Here is a 17852-nt window from a genome sequence, read left to right as displayed (position 1 = left end):
GGCCCTTGGCGCTGGACCTCAGTGTCCGAGCAGAACGATGGGGGTCTCCTGAGAATGTGGAATGTGCTTATTCAGGCTGAACATTTTTACTTTTCCCTGTCTTAAAGAACCAGGCCTCTTTCTCAGACTTGGATGGGGTGAGCAGCTATCAAGCACCTGCAATTCAATGTGGTCTCAGTCAAAGGACACTCCGTTCCGACCCTATTCAAGTGTTCAGTTCCTGCAGTACTGCACCCATGAAGGGTTTCAGAGAACACACCTGGCTATATTTATTCATTTACTTTATTAATTGCTTCAGGGTGTTTCATGGGAAACAATTTGCTGGGGGGGGGAATCAACACAACACAAAAACATGCTTTCTAGTCCAAATGCAGAAAAAACCTGAGACAAACAAAAAAATCCACTTGAAGCTGGAAGAGGAAGGTCTTCAACAGGCTCTGCAAAGATGATAAAGACTGCATTTGTCTCATATGTGATGAGAGGAAGCTCCACAAAGAAGGTGCACCACTGTGATAAAGGTTTGGTTCCTACATACTCTGGAATGAAATGGTGTTTGTAGAAAGCCCTTGCCCACAGTGTGTGTGTGTGTGTGTGTGTGTGTGTGTGTGTGTGTGTGTGTGTGTACACATAGCCAGTATGCACGGCACCAACAACCCCCCATGGCCATCTGAGTATGTGTGTATGAAGGGCTCCCTCTGCAAGGACACAAACCCTGATTGACACCTGGACCTGCTTAATGCCAATCACATGTTTTGCAAGGAGGTGTTCCCGGAACACCTGCTGAATCAAGAAGGGAGGTTTCAGTGGGCATGTTCTTGGGTACAGAGTGCCTGACTAGGGCTTTGCTAGAGGATGAGTAGACATAAGCATGCTTCAACATCAATAACCTTACAAGGTCTTTGCAACAGCTCCCATCTAAATCGTAAATTGTAAAGGCTGGAGAAAAATTTAAATTCTCTCTCTCTCTCTCTCTCCCTCTCTCTCTCTCTCTCTCTCTCTCTCTCTCTCTCTCTCTCTCTCTCTCTCTCTCTCTCTCTCTTACAAAGGCACTAGAAGTCAAATTGGTGTTAATTTCTATCAAGGCTAAATACAAACCCACATATTTCAGTATAAATGCATCAGTCATTCCACAGTGAGACACAGCAAGAGCCCTGTTATCCCAATTTATGCTTTATTTATCAGTGTTTTAAAAAAAAAGTATTTTCAAACTGCTGGGGGAACATCAGCTATGGTTCCTCCAGGATACCAAGGGATGAACATTTCTAGGTTCTATGCACAACAAAGCACACAAAACAGCAGCCCTGTGCTGTCACCCAAATGAATCGCAGAACCTTCAAGGAATGATCCAGGACCCTTGGCCTTTGGGCAAGTCCTCATAACACTTCCAACAGTGTAGAAAGTTGCACAAGTGGCAACATGCCTGGCTTGTCTCTCAAGAGGCGCTAGGATGGTCCACTCTTTGGTAATGAGCACGCAGTCGGATTTCTCCTCTGTTCCACATTTTTTGCCCAAATGTGCCCCTTTGCAGGAACCTGCAAAACAACGAGAGAGATCAGTGCAGATGCTTCATGTGCGTATCCCCCAGATGTCCCCAGCAACACGATTCCAAAGAGTCTTGCAATGATTGTAAGAGCATAAGGGCCCAATGGCACATTTAGTTCAGCACTTGGGTTTTCAAAATGCTCAACCAGATGCCCACAAGCAGGACCTCACTGCAACTGGACTCTTCCCACTCATGGTGCCCAGCAAATGGGATCCAAACAGCCTCCATCAATGGAGTTAGAACACGGCCATCAAGACTAGAAGCCACAACCACTGATAGCCTAGTCTTGCATACATATGTCTAAACGAGTGTTGGCATTGACTGCTATTGTGGACCAAGCTGTGCAACAAGCAAACACACCAGGACTTACCGTTTCTTTGAGAACTGCTGGTCTATCTCTTCTAGAGTCTGTCCTTTGGTTTCGGGCACAAAAAGGTAAACAAACAGAACAGCCACTGCTCCCACCAGTCCATAGAGAAGGAACATCCATGATAAGCCTATGGCATCTGCAAGCAGTAGAAAAACACGATTAACATGTGGCAAGACAGAACTTTTGCTTGGATATAATGAAGGGTGGTATGTTCTCAGAACAGTGGTGTGCATGGCCTTATTAATATGCAGTTGGGCCAAGACAAAGCACAGTGACGTAGGCAGGAATTTGGTCCAGTAGGTAAATAATGTTCATCTTTCACAGCATTCGGCAGGGATTGCCGGTGCAGTGCCTGTGGGCCCAATGGTGTTCCCACGGTGCCCATGAAATCTTTGAGCCCATTCACTGCCCCCTTGGCTGTGCGGCAAAATGGGTAGTTACTTTTAATCTTCCTTGAAAAGTACTTAAGAGCTGAAGCAGGAAGTTCGAAGACTGAAACTCTTTCCCGCTTCCTCTTTCAGCTCTAAGTGCTTCTCAGTGCTCAGATTAACTCCACCAGATCCAACTTTTACCTACGTATCTTGGAAAAGGGAACTGATTGTGTATGCTATGCATTTTCCCTCTTGCTGTCTCTCTGTGTGGGGAGCAATGGGGGAGACAAGTGACCTGGAGGGGTAGTGCCCACAGCATTTGCTCATAAATCCCATGGGCCTACAAAGGTTGGCAACTCTTGGCATAGATGTTTTGGTCATTCAGAATTGCAAGCTGGCTGTAAAGTTAGACAGTCCCTGTCAGATAGGGGTGCTGCTAGGCCACTCGCTGCCACCAAGGCCACTTAGGCCTCAAGCAACAATACTGGATCCAAAAGTACCCTCGAGCTATGTATCTGCTCCTTCAGGGAGTGTGTGACCTCATCCAGAGCAGGCCGCATCCCATCCACCTGGTTCAAAATTCAAGGTGGGTTCTCTCCCTTCACAGCAGTTCAGCAGACAGAAAGTTGCCATTGTTACAGTGGAACCTCAGAACTCGAACATAATCCGTTCCGGAAGACCATTCGACTTCCAAAACGTTCGAGTTCCAAGACGCGGCTTCCGACTGGCCGACATTCGTGTTCCGGGGACTGTTTGAAAACTGGAGCACTTACTTCTGGGTTTTTGGTGTTTGGGAGCCGAAACGTTTGAGAACAGAGTCATTCTAGTTCAGAGGTTCTGCTGTATTATTATAGTTTCTTTTATATTTAGCTTCGCTCCCTCCAAGGAGCATATGGTTCCTTCCCCCTAGTAATGTATTCTGGAGAAACTGAGGGTGGAGCTGGATACAAGCCTAACTACATACCTGTAATCAGCCCTGCTCTGAAGCAAATTGCTGTGGAGAATATCAAACACAAGCAATGGCCATACATACCAATGAGGTCAAGGAATGTGAGACTGATCAGCAGATTGGCAGCCCAGTTGAAACTGTTGCAGAAGGCAAAGGCTCTCCCTCGTATGTTGCAAGGGTAGATCTCACTGAGAACAAGCCACGTCACTGTGGCAGGAGAAAGGAAAGCAGAGGAACACGGTGAGGATGGAGGGAAACCAAAGAGAAAATGCCAAGCCATGGTTTTGTACAAATGGAGCAGAGAACTAACTTGGGAAAAGCTTTGGATATAGATATAAAGTTAGGATTTGCTGGGCTGGGCGGCAAAGACACACAGGAGATTCAAACGAACCATAATGAAGACAATGACTACGTTTAAATGTCACAAGAAACTGTGGTTAAAATTAATTTTGGTCTGAGTTTGGGTTGTTTCATATAAACCAGTTAAAATTAACCATGGTTTGTCGGGTTCAGATGATACACTAAACTTGGCTAAGTGAAATCTTAAGTGAAAGCTTCTGATGTCTTCCTCACAGCTCTCCCCCTAGGGAGAGGGGACATCACATAAGGCCAAAGCTCATTGTGGTTCATTCTCAACATACTAAGCATTAACAGGAGACATATGGTGGTTCCACGCAGTTTGAAAGAGGGATTGTTGCTTTGGGGACATACAGCCAGTGCTTTTTTTTCAAGGGGTACTCAGGGTTACGCAGTACTGGCACCTGTTTTTCATTGTTGTTAAAAAAATGTGGCACTTCCTGGAACAACTTCATGGCAAGTACTGGCACCTATTTTTCTAGGGGGGGAAAGCACTGAGAAATCCATTTTTTAACAAGACAAAGAAAAGTATGTATATACACCACACAAAAGGAAGTCATACTTCTTCCAAACCACTTTCTGACCTTACTAGGTTTCCTGAAGTTTCATATGTCTAAATCAGATTGGTCCACTATTAGGCAAGTTCGTGATTAGTGGGAAAAATAAACAAATCAGTCCGTTAAACAAATGTGGAATTGGAGGACAAAGACGAATTCCAATCCAGTCTCTGGGTTGTATCTAGTTTTGCCCCTCATGTCTTATATTGGGGCAGGCTACGAAAAAGCATATGGATTGCATAAGCACCTGTAGTAGTAGTAGTAATTCTATTATTTGTACCCTGCCCATCTGACTGGGTTGCCCCAATGGTGTATTTCTAGATCCAAATAATGAAAAACAGCCAATCTCAACTTCCACCTTTCTTGAAATAACTCTTTTATATACAGTGATAAATGAAAACCATGTCAATTTAGATCCACCTTTTCTAGGGCTGCTAAATGACCAACATGGGTACCAGTTTGTTGAAGATATGGTGAATGTGCTTGGAGCAACCACACAAAATGCATTCAGGTCACCTTGCGAGTTACAGCAGCCTACCACCACTGAAAACTGCCTAAAGCTTTACTTGCTAACGTGTGCATTATAATCAACGCCTGCCAAACTCTTGCATATATATTTGGAAGGATTATTTCCAGGTGTTTGCCTAACTAGGTATGTAAATAAGATTCTACAGGAACTGCTACTTCCTGGAACGTCATAGGTGAAGGAAATATTTCAGAAACAAGGGGGAGAAGTCCTAGGTACCACAACCGTTGTAGGAAACAAATGGCTCCATATATCAAATGTAGAGCATGTACTCTGGATGCAGAAGATTCAGAGTTCAATCCCCAGCTGCTCCAGTTGAAAGATCTGCCCAAGATACTCCATGTAAAGCAGGGAATGTCATCTGCCCAAGGTCTAGGAGTAGACAATGCAGGCTAAATGGAACCATGGTCCAAGGGAGCGTCACATGCTCAAAAGGAGCAATGGACATCTCCAATGACCACCCATAGAGGGGCTAGATGTAAGTTCTACTATTTTCCCTGAGCCACTTCTAGTATTTATCCCTCAAGACTGCAGCAAGCTGCCAGGGGTAACCTTTTTGTTTAAATTCCCTCTTCCTGGACTGCCCTTCATCCTGGGAGTGAGAATGGGAGGACACCACTAAAATTACACACAGCGTGGCGTTTGATTACATTAGTTTCCACCTACAACAGTCTTGTCTTTAACCATTTTCCTGGTTGCCATTGGTACCCAGGGATTTCACACAGGTGAGTGCAGCATGAAATTCCCTCTAAGGGAGCTACTGGGATTCATGAAACAGGGACTGAGCACTCTGCTTTGCCAGGCCAATCGACTTCTATACTAGCCAGAGAGGAACTTAAGCCACTTACTCCACAGCTAGCCAGGAGGCTGACTGAGCTGTCAAAGAAGGGACAAAGTTCTCCACTTCGCCAGCCCAACAGCCAATCAGATTGCAGAGTGCTCTATACCTGCTTCACCTGATCAGCTTCCATGAAGTGCCTCATGAACCAGCTCTAGCCATGTTTGGCATCTTTCAGCTTTACCTATGTGGGTAAATGAAGATGAGGAGTAATGGTTAGAGTCAGCTTAGGTGTTCATTCCCAGTCAAACATTCCCAGCTGGCAAATGTTTTTAAAAGCAGAGGAGGAAGAAGACCTAGTAAGAGTACGGGAGATGGGCAATGGAGTGACGAGGGTAGCAGGGGAGAAGAAAGCAGAAGGAAGAAGGAAAAGCTTCTAGCTTGCAATTTTTTTCTCCCTAGTTTGCTGTTAACTCATAGGAGGGAGTCCTCTTATGAGCAAATATCAGGAGGCAAGTAAAAAAATCAGGGGGTGCTTAGTAACAAGACATTTTTATGGGAGCCTTATATTTTATTTCTACCGTACTCATTCAGTTTTGGTGCCCACAGCTGCTTGGCGAACAGGTCCATGCAGACGGGTGGGCAGAATTAGGTAGGAATGTGAAAGCAGAGGAAATTCACTTACTTGGTCCAAATCCAATGGAGAATGCACTCACAAAAGCCATCAAACTTAGCAGTGTGATCCAGTTTAGAAGTAGGTGCTCCTTGGAAGGAGCATCGCCCAAAGATGAGCTGGTATCTTGTCCCTTTCCTTTATCGGACTGATTGAGAAAATGGGTCTGTCCGGTGTGTGGAGTGTTTGTCATCCTCTCCCCTTTTCTGTCGGTGGCAAGTGTCCTGGCCAAGCCCACAGGCCTCGTGATGACTGAAGTAGATTCCATTTGCATTTCACTGCCACCAGATGCCAGCAGGGAGTAAGACCCAGCTGGATGGGAGGACAATGACTTTCCAGGGAGATGAGCCGAGCTGAACGAAGTGGCATTTGAACCTGGGAGCGTTTCGCAGTCTTTGGCCATCTCTAATGAAACAGAGCAGCTGGTCAGGCCAATAGCAGTCACCGAAAAGGCCATCACTATGCAGCCAGCCATCAGCAGCACTCTTCTGCCAGCCTTATCTGCAAACGCCATTGCAAAAACAGTCGCAATGACCTTCATCACCCCCAGGCCGATGGAAGCCAGGACAGCAGAGGAATCGCTCTGAAAGCCCACCGAGCGGAAGATGGTGGAAGCGTAGCCAAGGATGTTGGGCTGCCCTGTGAACTGCTGAAAGAGCACCAATCCTAGGCCAACCAGAGTTCGGCTTCTCATGTTATCCTTTGAGCGGAAAAGGTCCATGAAAGAATAACTCTTCTCCCTAGGGCCTGGTGGCAGCATTACATCTTCATTCTTTTGCTGCTGAATGAGGCTTTTGCTAGTCTCGCTGTAGCAAACGTTTAACTTCACAGAGTTCTTTGGGAGAAACAGGATAGTGAGGAACTGAATGACTGCTGGGCCAATGGCCAAGCCAAACATGTATCGCCAGCCCTCGGCAGTGTCCGCAAAGATGTAATTCAGTGCATAGGAAAGTAAGATGCCCACGGTGATGCCAACTTCGTAGAGGGAAACCAGCACCCCTCGTTGATGGGCAGCCACCATTTCCGAGACATATATGCAGCATGCCATAGAGGACAAAGAGATGGCGAAGCCTACGGTCATGCGTCCACACACCAGCCAAACAAGCGACCCGGAGAGCGTAAGGATGAGACTGCTGCACAACAGAAGGGCATTGCTGACCAGTATTGCTTTGCGTCTTCCCTGGTGGTCAATGAAGATCCCGCCAACTAGAGAAGCCAAGAGAGCCCCAATGAGCAAGGAACTCACAAGGACTTCCTGTTCGAAACAGCTAAGATGGAACTCCACTTGTAGCTGCAGCAAGGCCCCTGAGATAATTCCAAGTTCATAACCAAAAATCAGCCCACCAAGGAGTGAGACAGTTGAGGATAACAGGAGAACCAGCAGTGCATGTCCTGCAAAGATAGAAGAGCACTCATGAGGTTTTAGGGCATTTCTCATCCACCTTTACAGGAAATAGGAATCTCTCTCTCTTTTAAGATCTGCATGTGCAAACAAATGTGCGGACCTGTTCCTTAAGCAAACAATATGCTAAAGCCTAGCAATATATAGCTTCAGTGACTCTCTGCACAAATAAAATTAGTATCTCAAGCACTTTATGAGCGTGTGCCCTGTTCTTTTAGCAAACAAGATGCTATCTTCCTTAATAACTCAACAGAGTGATTGTTTAGTCACAGTTAGTCCGTTTGAACTTGTAATCTGTAACTAGCAGCATGCTTTGCTGACCCGTGGAAGGATATTTTTTCTGCTTTTAAAATTAGCACAGCACCAATAAAGCCATCACATTAAAAATGGAATATTGGTCCAATTGTTTTTCATAAAAGTAAACATGGGATTCCCAGGCATCAATCCACACCAGTCCCATTGTTTCCAATCAAGTCGTAGTAAACTTTAGCTGGATTGGGACCAGCTAAGAAAATGAAACTGAATATTGAACTTCAACACACAGTAATTGTATTACTAATTTAACACAAATCTAATTTGGCTAACTAATCCAGACAGAAGCATCCTTGCCCAAAGCAGGTGCAGGAGGCAGGAATCTCTTAATAGGGAAAAATTCAGTACACATCAGAGGTAGCATAGACAGATATAGCTGTAAATCAGGAAGTCCAGATTCAAATATTTTCTCTGCCACTGATTGGTCTAAGCTGAGCTCCCTCCTTTCAGCCCACATATGACATATGGACTTCCTCGCAGGGTTATTGTAGGAGTTGCAGAGATTAACTTACACAAAGTGCTATGTAAATGCAATGTCATTATCTAAAGCACTACAGAAATGCTAAGCATTAGCATTCCTAAATACTATTATTAGCACCAACAAGCTTTTAAAATAATAAGACTACGGGTGTCACATATTAGGAACATCTTGTCTGAAAAGCCCCCGCCATACAGTGAACAGCCTTTCCCTCTTTCCTAAAAGCCTGAATTCATAAAATGAGTGATGTGCGGAAGCCACCTTGGGCTTGCTGTCTGTGGATTCTGCCTCCATGTAGCAAACTGTGGGTGTTCAGCAGCTCACCGCATGGACTGGGAGAAAATCCCTAGAACACACAGCGGGACACCCAATGAATGTTTAACATGTGGCGATGTGGCTGCGCAGGGAGACATTTTGAAGTCATCTCCATGTGGCAAGTGTTTCTGACTCACCCAAATGACTCTCCGAGCCATGGAGTCTTTCTCTTCTTCCCTGCCACAAACTTGCACAGTACTTAAGAAATGCTGGGAATAACATGAGACTATTTTTGCAAATGCAAAACCTTCTGGGTGACAGTGATGAAGGGCAGACCAGCCAGTCCTATTCCCCTGTAGGGTGTTTCAGTTCTGCTGCCTCACTTTCAGCTGTCAACAGCTTGCCAGCCAGGAGAGTCCTAAATATGTCTTCGTGGGTATGTGTTACCATTACAGCTTTCAGTACTGTACACAGAACAGCAAACATCTGTGTCACTTCCTCCTACCTGCTAGGAATTGTTTTCAGGTAAACAAAATGACTGGTGCTTTGTCTAATACATGGGTAGGCAAACTAAGGCCCGGGGGCCGGATCCGGCCCATTCGTCTTCTAAATCCGGCACAAGGACGGTCTGGGAATCAGCGTGTTTTTACATGAGTAGAATGTGTCCTTTTATTTAAAATGCATCTCTGGGTTATTTGTGGGGCATAGGAATTCATTCATCCCCCCCCAAAAAAAATATAGTTCAGCCCCCCCCCCCCCCAAGGTCTGAGGGACAGTGAACCAGCCCCCTGCTGAAAAAATTTGCCATGTTTTCTCTCATGGCACTTTGCCATGTTTTCTCTCCTGCATCAACTCATCTCATTGCCAGGCTTTGTTCCAGCACACAGTGTCAATTCTATGATCCCATGTCTAATCCTGCCCAAATGCACAGGAGCCTCATTAATGGCTACGTTTCATTAGGGACATTTCAAAACGTTTTCCCTGACGAAAAGACAAGAGTCCTGCTCACCACAGGCCTCTGTTTGGAGAAGGGCTATAGCCAGCGGCACGCAGTAGGTTTTTTTTGTATGGGAACAGTGAGGGCCGTTGCTTGCGAAGGGGGCAATGGGGATGGGGAGGGGCTGACATTGCGAGCATGAGCATCATGGCTCCCTCCCTAAGCTGGGCAAAAGCTTCCTGGGCTTTGGAAAGGAGGTACCAGGTCTTATTACTTCAATACTCTAATTTATCAGGAACATTTAGGGGACTAGCCTAGTCCCACTAGTCCACTGACCACAAGCCACTGGCTGTAGCATCTGATTGGCATGCAGAAGGTCCCAGGCAGAGCTGGCAAAGACTCTTGAGCTTGCTGATCGGAAGGTCACCGGTTCGAATCCCCACGACAGAGTGAGCTCCCGTTGTTCTGGCCCAGCTCCTGCCAACCTAGCAGTTTAAAAGCACGCCAGCATGGTCTTACGACAGCATGCAGAATGCACCCCTATACCACACTATATATATATAGCAGCAGCTTATGTCAAGGTGGGCTACACTGCCAACCGTTACCTGCGCCATTAAAAGAGATTATTACTGCACCATCACTGATGACACTATAATGGCTGAAGCACTTTTGGCACATTGCTCCAACCAAGTAATTGCCAGCGTTATGTGGACCGCTGTGCACTTTTGAGACAGCAGGTATACCACAGTACCTGGTGCCAGCTCTTTTGTTTGTTGAGCTACTACTCTTGAGCAGTATCCAACAGTGTCAGTCTGCTGGTGTCCTCTAACCCTCTGGAGCAGATGGGGGCATTCAGGAGAATGCAGAACAAAGGGTGAATCACCAAATATTGCCTCCTTCTCCTATTCCATGGTAGGATTCCTTTCTTCAGCAGATGCACACCATCAGATACCACTCTTTGAAAGAAGCTACAATTTCAGTGCAACATCTCAGCTGTTCGTTGGTTCCGAAGTTGCCACATGAGAAAAGTGGTGAGTGGACCAGTAACCTATATTTTAAACCTTTGAAGGTAGAATCTGTGAAACGAAGCTTTTTCTCTTTTTATGCACAACACTTAAAAGCTATGTTGTTACCTATTTGCTGATAAGTTCGTCCCATGGAACCCAGAAGGGTTCTGGTACACTGGACGGCAGGCTTACTCTCTGACGGAATGGGTTTGGGTGTTCTGAAGGAACCAGGGGTGCTCCTAGATCAGGGGTCAGCAAACTTTTCCAGCAGGGCGCCGGTCCACTGTCCCTCAGACCTTGTGGGCAACCGGACTATAGTTTGAAGGGGGGGGGGAATGGAACGAATTCCTATGCCCCACAAATAACCCAGAGATGCATTTTTAAAAAGCACACATTCTACTCATGTAAAAACACGCTGATTCCGGACTGTCTGCGGGCTGGATTTAGAAGGCGATTAGCCTTAGTTTACCTACCCATGTCCTAGCTCCATTTTTGTCACCTGAGACACAGGTAGTCGTAGTGGCTAGGACTGCCTTTTACCAGCTTCAGTTGGAAAGACAGCTATGGTCATTCCTGGGCCAAGGTAGCTTGTCCACTGTGATCTTGGCATTGGTAATCTCAAACCTGGATTACTGCAACACACTCCATGTTGGGCTTCTCTTGGGCTTAACCTGCAATCTGCAGCTGGGGTGGAATGTTGCAGCTAGATTGCTGCCTGGAATACCCTGTGGACACCATAGAAGATCTCTGCTAAAAGAGCTGCACAGGCTGCCAATATGTTACTGGGGCAGTTCAATGTTCTGCATTTAGTATTTAAAGACCTAAACCATTTAGGACTATCCCAGGATAACTAAGGGACTGCCTCATCCTCCTCAGAAGAGGCATTGCTGAGAATATCATATGCCACATACCAGGTGCACTAGAAAGTAGGCTTTTAGTGTTGCAGTTCCAGCCCTCTGGAGTTAATCACCAGGTGAAATCAGACAGGTGCCCAGCGTGATGGTGTTTAGGTGTCTACTGTAGACATATTTGTTTAGGAAGGCTTTCCCTGACATGTGACTCTGTCATTCATCTGATGAAATTGATGAGTGTTTGTGGACGGTTTTATTGTTTCAGAGCTTGTCTGAGTATCTTTACAGTTCTTAGAGCTTGTGTTTCATTCTGTGTTCACCCTTTCAATGGCTTTAGGCTGTGAAGTTTTTTTTAAATCTCTTTAAGAACAATAATACCCTTTCTCTTCAATATGCTGTCCAAGAGAGTGCAAACATTTTGGAAATAATATCGAAAACATTTCTCATGGTGGAACAATATTTACAGTCTTGAATACATTTGGCACAGTCTGTTATCTCATGTTATTTTGTTGTTGTTAAATAAGTAGATTTGCATTTATGAAGCCATTTTTAGTGCCTTACCTCTATTTGTTATTCCCCTCCTCATATAACGCTGCAAAAATTCTGCCATCTGTACAGCTGCCTATGCTGCCGCAAACATTTCTTGTCTATAGGTAGCCAATTAGAAGCAATATTCATTCAGGGAGAGTAAAAGAGCTTTGCAGAAAACTGGGACGGTTTATTAGTTCCTACCTGCAAACTGTATTAGGCACATATGGCGCTGCTGCAAATGCCGTGACTGATTCAATTAGATCCTCCTCTAATTCCCATTGCTTTCCTGGCTGCTAATGTTTGGTGAGCTTTGATTAACATGCAGCCTGTTACTCATAAGTCAGTCATTGTATTAAGAGGAAAGTGGGAGAAAGAGAAATTGGGGAGATAATTGGCGAAGCTATAGTGATGATCCCCATGAAGTCTGTGGCAGGAGTCCATAAAAACGTCAGGATCAAACCAAAGTCCTATCCAGGGGCCAGGCAGATGCCTATGGGGAAGCCCACAAACAGTGGCGAACTTTGGCCTTTAAAATTTCAGTGGTGCCCTGTGTGATGCCAAAATCCAGCACCCCCTGCTTCTCACCTTCTGTTGTTCATCATTGTTGCAGCACCCCCTACAACGCCCTCTTGACTCAGCGCCCAGTGCTGGTGCCAGGAGCGAGCCAGCAGCAAATCACATGGAGCAGGTGAAGTTAATTCTTTATTAGAAAAACAGGATTGGCTCAGGAGTGTCAGGCCGAATGAATGCAGTAGGTCTTGCCCCTATGAGGCAGTTGTGGAGACTGAGGGTCCCCACTTTCCCATAACTGCTGAAGTCTCCTCCTCTCCCAGGTCGTTCCCAAGCAATCTGAGACTGTGTCTGCATGTCTGCCTTTGCTCCTCCCACTTCATGTCTCTTCTGGTTCTGGGAGATGGGGGGGGGGATAAAAGCTTGTTGCAGCAGAAGTGTCACGGTCCGGTCGGCGGGCGTCAGGACCAGAGGCAAGATGGTGGTGAAGAAGCAGGGTCGAAGGCAGAGGTGAAGGTCCACGGGGCACGAAGCAAGGCGAAGGCAAAGCGAGGGTCCAGGAACAAGAAGCAAGGCGAAGGTCCACGGGGCAAGAGCAAGGCGAAGGCGAAGCAAGGGTCCAAGGAGCAAGGAGCAAGGCGAAGGATCCAGGAACAAGAAGCAAGGCGAAGGTCCATGGGGCAGGAGCAAGGCGAAGGCGAGGCGGGGGTCCAAGAAGCACGGCAGCAACAAGGCAAGGGTCCAAGGAACAGGAGGCCAGATGCAACCAGGCAAGGATAGCGTTGCTGTGGCAAAGAGCTGAAGGGAAATGCTGGGCTTTTATCCCTCCCAGCTCCTGCCACCAGGTGCAGTGAGATCTCAAGTGGCCTCACCTGGGTGATTACTCCTTGCTTCTCCAGCACAAGCTGAGGACTTCACCTGTGTGGCCACGCCTTGCTTCTCCAGCACAAGTTGAGGCATGCCCCAGTCCTGCAAAGCACTACAGGCCCCAGAGCCTGACTCCTGCCCATACTCCTGACAAGAAGGCTGAGATACTTGTACTTCTTCACCAACCTGGCTCCTCTCTGCCTCTTAGTTTCCTTCCTCTCTTGCTTCTGGACTTCCCTTTGACACAGACTTTTCCTGCTCACTGAGCCCTGTTGCCTCTTCAGCTTCTGACCCCTGCACCTCCTCTTCCCAGTCTTCTCCCTCTGACCACACACTGTTGTCCCACCACCAACCCCCTGGCTCTGAGAATTCTTTCCTTGGTGGTTCCCCAGCTGGTTCCATGACAGTGGGCAAACCAGCTGTGCTTCCCTAAACCTGCCTCTGCGGTAGGGTGCTGGCCTTGCTTTTCCTGGACTATAAACAGGCACATGCTTGTTTCAGAAGTTTCCATCTATTTTGGCATTTCAGAGTTGTTCTAAGGTAGTGATGGCCAAACTCGGCCCTCCAGCTGTTTTGGGACTACAATTCCCATCATCCCTGATCCTGTTGACTAGGGATGGTGGGAGCTGTAGTCCAAAACCAGCTGGAGGGCCGAGTTTGGCAATCACTGTTCTAAGGACTACTGAGATTTACAGCCAACCTACCCATAAAGCTTGGAGCGAGTGGCATGCACTTTCTCCCTCCCTGCAGAACAGAATGAAATGTTCAGAATAAAATCTCCACACAATTTCTTGATTTAGCTCTAACCTCCTAAGTCCAACCCCAATATTGCAATACTTCTGAAAGGATGTAACCCTATGCACATTCCTATTACTAAAGTATGGCAGAACAAACCAAACTCCCTTTATGCTGGGCTTGGGGTGTATGTGTGGATTGGGCAGAAGTACATCCATCCAACAGCTCTACTGACCTATGTTAGCTTTCCACATCACTGCTAGCAAGCAGCTCCTCCTCCTTCCTGCTTACGGAATGTGTGAGTGGGTGGATGTGCTGCATAAGGTAGGATCCTTATTGCTGGCAGACAGCAAAAAAAAGTCTTGAAAAAGCTGCCCTGGGATTCATTGACCCTTTAAAAGCATCGGGGGTCCAGGTAGGTGCAGCGATCTGCCTCCTCAGACCTGGCCACCAACAGCTCCCTAAGTCCCATTGAATTTTGTGAGCCTTACTTCTGAATAAACATGTTTAGGATTGCACCGTAAATTGGGAGTGAAGTATGTAACGTGCTTTGAATATTTCCTCTCCCCACTCCCCCTGAAAACAGGTGTGGATGCAGCTGGGTTTTGTTTTGGGTTTTTCCCCCACTTGAAATGCAGAATGCTGTCCTGAACATGCACACACATCTCTTTCCACCCTTCCAGTCTTCCAGAAAGACATCGCATGCCATTTTGAATTTTCCTCCCGCTATAAAAAGTAGTCATGGAGAGGGGATTCAAACTGATGTACAAACTTGAAAATAAGACTGACGCCATCAGTGCATGCACCAGAATTCATTCTGGTTTCAATGTTCCAAGGAGTTGTTGGGGTCCGCCTGTCTCAAGAGACAATGGAGTGCACTTCCAGGAGTCAAACCGCAGCACCAAAGCGCCTCCCCAGAGTAAGTCCTTGGCTGCCCAGATAACAAGACCTGCTGATGTGGTCCAAAGGAAAGCAGAGCAATACAGTTTGACACCAACTTGGCTGCAGGATTTGCCAGAAGGAGGCAGGCAAGGCACTATTCAACCTTCTTAGGGACTCCATTGCTAAACCAACATGCAAACTGAATGCTAAGTACAACAGAGGCCTCACTTGGCTTGGGCAAGTATCAGAGAGTTGTTTAATTCTGCAAAGAATGTACCATTAAATTGGCTTTCTCCTGCTTGTTCATATTTACTTGGAAGTAAATGACCTTCAGCAGGACATCTTTTCAAGTAAAAATGTTCAGGACTGCAAGCTTACTCAGAGGTTCTTCTGAATTTAACAGGGCACACTCCCAAATAAATATACATAGGTCAAACAGCTCTACTTACTCTGAAAACCCACGACTTTCAGAGCAAAGGACTACAGCCTAACTAGGAAAACTATGTCTGCTTTTTCTTTGAGCTGTGGAATTCTTGGCTACTTTCTAGCCCCTTTCACCCCTAAACCTGAAAGTCGAAGGAGGAGCACCGTTATTATTATTCAATCCTCTGCCTAGAGCATCTTTCTTTAAAGCGTTCTTGCAAACCCACTTACATACACATTGTATAGAGAGTATTAATCCACCAGGGGGGTGGAGTCGGGAGAAGATAGAACGGAAAATGAGAAGATGCTTAAGGGAGACAGCTAACTGCTAGGCCTGTTATATATCTATATTAAATTAAGCGTTCGAGTGGGAAAAGTTTGCTGTGTTCCCCCCTCCTCCATCCACGAAGCATGCTAGGAAAAAACAAAACAGTCTCCTTTGCCCTCTACTGTGTGTCCCCTTGCAGGGAGGATCCTGCACTTACCCATGGCGATGGGAGAGAGTTCAGCTCGAAAGTTTGCTTCCCGGCCTGACCAAGCAGGCGAAAAAGAAATCCCGGAGCGAAGCCCGGAGACGCGCAGCAGTTTAGCGCTTCGCTGCAGTCGGTCGCAGCCTGGAAAGGAGGCGCATTCCGCGTTCCGGCGCCAGAGGCTCCTCCGCCGGCGAGGCGGCTCTGTCGCGCTTGCAAGGAGTTGCCGGATCGGGAGCTGGCGGGTCGGACACCGGGGCAGCGACGGAAATGCCGCCCGCCGAAAAATCGCAGCTCCGGGAAGAGGGGAAGATGCAGGATCGGATCATCGGGGCTGAAGAAGCTGAAGTTCCCCTACGGGGTCTCCGGGACTCCGAAGTTTTGTTTCCCTCTCCCTCCCCGCACCTCGCTTCGCTAGTGGACGGGGCCGAACAGCGCCACGTTGCTCCAGCCCTGCCCACTGCAGCCGGGAGGGGGAACCTCTCGAGCAAACGGGGGTTTGTCCTGCAAGTGGCGAGGCTCGTCGGGGAAGGAAGCGCTCCCTCTGCCCTGTTGCTCCAGGGTCCGCCTGCAAAGAGCTTCGTCCTCTCCCACTCTCACGGCTCTTTCACGCCTAAGGAGTTTTGCATACATGTGTGAATGGGCCAAACGCATGTTAGGTTTTCAGAGAAAGCCGGTCCTTGCAGGAGTGGGAAATGCGCCATTGTGGCTTATGATGTTGCCTTACACTACTGGTGTCGTGGCTGGGGGAACCAGCTGGGGAACCAGCTAGAGAAGGAAGTGGTGGTGAGACAAGGGAGAAAACAGAGGTGTCGGAAACTGAAGAGGTAACAGGGGGTGGGGGTGGGGAGAATCTGTGAGGCAGAGATGAGTCCTGCTGGTCAAGAGTCATTGATGTCTCCCCCTCCTACTGCAACAAGTTTCCCTTCCCCTTGCACTCCCATAACCAGAAGAGGCATGCAAAGTGCAGAGTAGAGGTTGGCTTCATGCAGACAGAGTCTCAGGTTGCTTGGGAAAAGCACTGGAAAGGAGGGGACTTAAGACAGCTGTGGGGAGGTGGGGATTTTTCAGTCTCTGCAACTGATCCATGAGGCAACACCTACTGAAGAATTATTGTGCTCTTTAGGCCTGACATTCCGCCAAGACTGTGCAGATTGTGTTTTTGTTAATAAAGAGTTAGCTACAACTTGAATGGTGTGATTGATTGATTGCCAGCTCACTCCTGACAACTGGCCTGTCATGATTGGTGGTGTCTACTCACTACACTGGACAGAAGCAGTTATCCAGGATTTCTGGATTGAACCTGAGACCTTCCACATACCAAAACCATGTGCTCTTACCACTGAACCAGACAGCCCTCCACTGCATATAATTGAAACCGCGTGTATCTACACAGCTGGCTGGTTTGTGGATATGTTTATTTGCACAAGCATTAAGTTGGGACTAATCAGGTGTGTTGGGGGGGGGGTGGGGCATGCCCTGTGAACCAGCCCTTAGTTAGGTTAGTAAAGAAAGTTTCTGAGCATGGAGAAGAAGATCATTTCCCCCTTTGGGCAAAATGCAAAACCTGTTAGGTAACAGAGAAAATAAAATCCATCCCATCAGCATACAAGTAAGCAAGTGTTGCAAATCACTGTCCATTAAATCAAGTCAAGTGATGTGACACTATTGCAACAACTGGATTAAATGTATTGAACAGAAGCAAACAAGCATTGTGGTTTTGCACTGTTCTTTTGTCAGCCTTGCCGTAAGCCAAAGCAAAACACGGATACCGTTGACAGCGCATTTGGAGCACCATCAATAGCAGCAAATGAACATGTTTCAATCAGTGTGCATCTTAAAGTTCTTTTTTCACTTTTTACGGCTGGGGTGTACTTTGTATTGTCCAACTCAGGCACCAAAATGTATTGAGCCAGCCCTAGAAATGAGAAAGCCTGGCAAAGGACCTGAAAAACTGGAAACAAAACCCAGGAGCTTTTTCTATATTTCTATTTCACCTGCCCCACTTCAAACTTCAGAAGCAAATTGGGGGGAAATGGGGGTTGGGAAATGGGGTTGTCCCCATTTT

General features: G+C 46.9%; 1 protein-coding gene across 3 annotated transcripts; it reads right to left on the bottom strand.

Annotated features, from left to right (window-relative positions):
• Window positions 1-1150: 1150 nt before the first annotated feature.
• On the bottom strand, window positions 1151-16963 carry SLC2A10 (solute carrier family 2 member 10). 3 transcript variants are annotated; one of them, XM_088674598.1, is made up of 6 exons: window positions 15800-16963; window positions 11928-12013; window positions 6137-7516; window positions 3318-3440; window positions 1914-2049; window positions 1151-1532 (listed from the first exon to the last, which is right to left on the bottom strand). In XM_088674598.1, exons 2-6 carry the CDS (start codon window positions 11974-11976, stop codon window positions 1433-1435), a joined length of 1788 nt encoding a protein of 595 aa, XP_088530724.1. In that variant the 5' UTR covers window positions 11977-12013; window positions 15800-16963; the 3' UTR covers window positions 1151-1432. The 3 variants fall into 3 exon arrangements, with proteins under 3 accessions (XP_088530724.1, XP_034980130.2, XP_088530723.1); XM_035124239.3 differs by lacking the exon at window positions 11928-12013; XM_088674597.1 differs by lacking the exons at window positions 11928-12013; window positions 15800-16963 and adding an exon at window positions 8769-8895.
• Window positions 16964-17852: the final 889 nt, after the last annotated feature.

Source organism: Zootoca vivipara, chromosome 7, assembly GCF_965207765.1.
Source record: "Zootoca vivipara chromosome 7, rZooViv2.hap1.1, whole genome shotgun sequence".
Taxonomy (NCBI): Eukaryota; Metazoa; Chordata; class Lepidosauria; order Squamata; family Lacertidae; genus Zootoca; species Zootoca vivipara.
This window is presented reverse-complemented; position numbering and strand designations above follow the sequence as displayed.

Bases quoted from the DNA above. Each gene is read 5' to 3' on its own strand.
- SLC2A10 (XM_088674597.1), bottom strand. From the start codon at position 8,853: ATGTTATTCCCAGCATTTCTTAAGTACTGTGCAAGTTTGTGGCAGGGA. The intron at 2,050-3,317 runs GTATGTATGGCC...TACTGCTTGCAG, and splicing joins CACATTCCTTGACCTCATTG to ATGCCATAGGCTTATCATGG. The intron at 1,533-1,913 runs GTAAGTCCTGGT...GTTGTTTTGCAG, and splicing joins CAGCAGTTCTCAAAGAAACG to GTTCCTGCAAAGGGGCACAT.